The 1003-nt window shown below is 46.2% G+C and overlaps 1 protein-coding gene across 1 annotated transcript; it reads right to left on the bottom strand.

Moving 5' to 3' along the window:
• Positions 1–51: 51 nt before the first annotated feature.
• LOC103523217 lies at positions 52–777 on the bottom strand (the record flags this gene model as incomplete). The annotated part of the gene is made up of 2 exons (XM_008488280.1): positions 52–176; positions 602–777. Coding segments are annotated over 2 exons (301 nt in total), but the record flags the coding sequence as incomplete, so codon positions are not given.
• Between the last annotated feature and the right edge of the window lie 226 nt (positions 778–1003).

Below are 1003 nucleotides of genomic sequence, written 5' to 3'. Positions count from 1 at the left end.
TGCTGGTGCCACTTCTCTACATTGAAGCCCCGGTATGGGTGATCGTCCCACAGCCAGGTACGAAGATAGAACATCCTGCAAGGAAGAATGTAGTCCAGGAATGCTGGTGCCACTTCTCTACATTGAAGCCCCGGTATGGGTGATCGTCCCACAGCCAGGTACGAAGATAGAACATCCTGTAAGGAATAATGATTAATGAATGGTTGGATATAACAATAGTTGAATTCGGATAATTATTTTTATTTTGTTCTTTCGTAAAAGCTCCCAATCAACAACAAATCACTGTAAACGCTAGGTCGTTCGATTCCCGCAAACCTCCGTTGTCACAGTTTCCCCAATCAAACCTTTTCAAAAAAGAAAGTCAATCACTTACATTTTTTTTTTAGGTTTGATAGAGGGAACTGTAACTGCTAGGGGCTTATCGTCCCGAAATCGAAGAGAGAAGAAAGACAGGATAGAAGAAAGCCAGCCGTTCTGAGAACGAACATTGTCCGTTCAGGATAAAATCCGCCACGGCCGGGAATCGAACCCGCGGCCTAGCGCTTACAAGGCATACGCAGACGCGCTACCAACCAAGCTAACTAGGCTGGCAACCACTTACATTTCTCCCTTAAGCTTACTACCCAGGTTGATCATGAACGTCAGAGGGAGGTGTACTGCCAGGGGGTCTCCAGTGACGTACATCTGGTCGAATTGAATCTCTGTGCTCTTCCACCTAGCCATGGTACGTCCTAGGGCGTCTTCTACAGGGCCACTGAGGTTACGAGCATACTGGAGCTGGAAGTTAGAAGAGAGGATATTAAATTTTCGGAGTGTCAATAGCGAATAGCTTCCTAGTGACCCAAACTCAAACAAGTGTTGAGCTCAACTCTTCCTAGTGTAGCAAACGTCTGGAAGTTCAAGATTTAAAGGTGGTTCGGGAAACGGGGAAAGTAAGTAGTCCTAATGACCCAAAAGACACAACCCCGACCCAAAGTTGTGACCTTGCCGAAAAATGAGCTCA

The sequence above is a fragment of the Diaphorina citri genome, unplaced genomic scaffold (genome assembly GCF_000475195.1).
Source record: "Diaphorina citri unplaced genomic scaffold, Diaci psyllid genome assembly version 1.1 scaffold17419, whole genome shotgun sequence".
Classification (NCBI taxonomy): domain Eukaryota; kingdom Metazoa; phylum Arthropoda; class Insecta; order Hemiptera; family Psyllidae; genus Diaphorina; species Diaphorina citri.
This window is presented reverse-complemented; position numbering and strand designations above follow the sequence as displayed.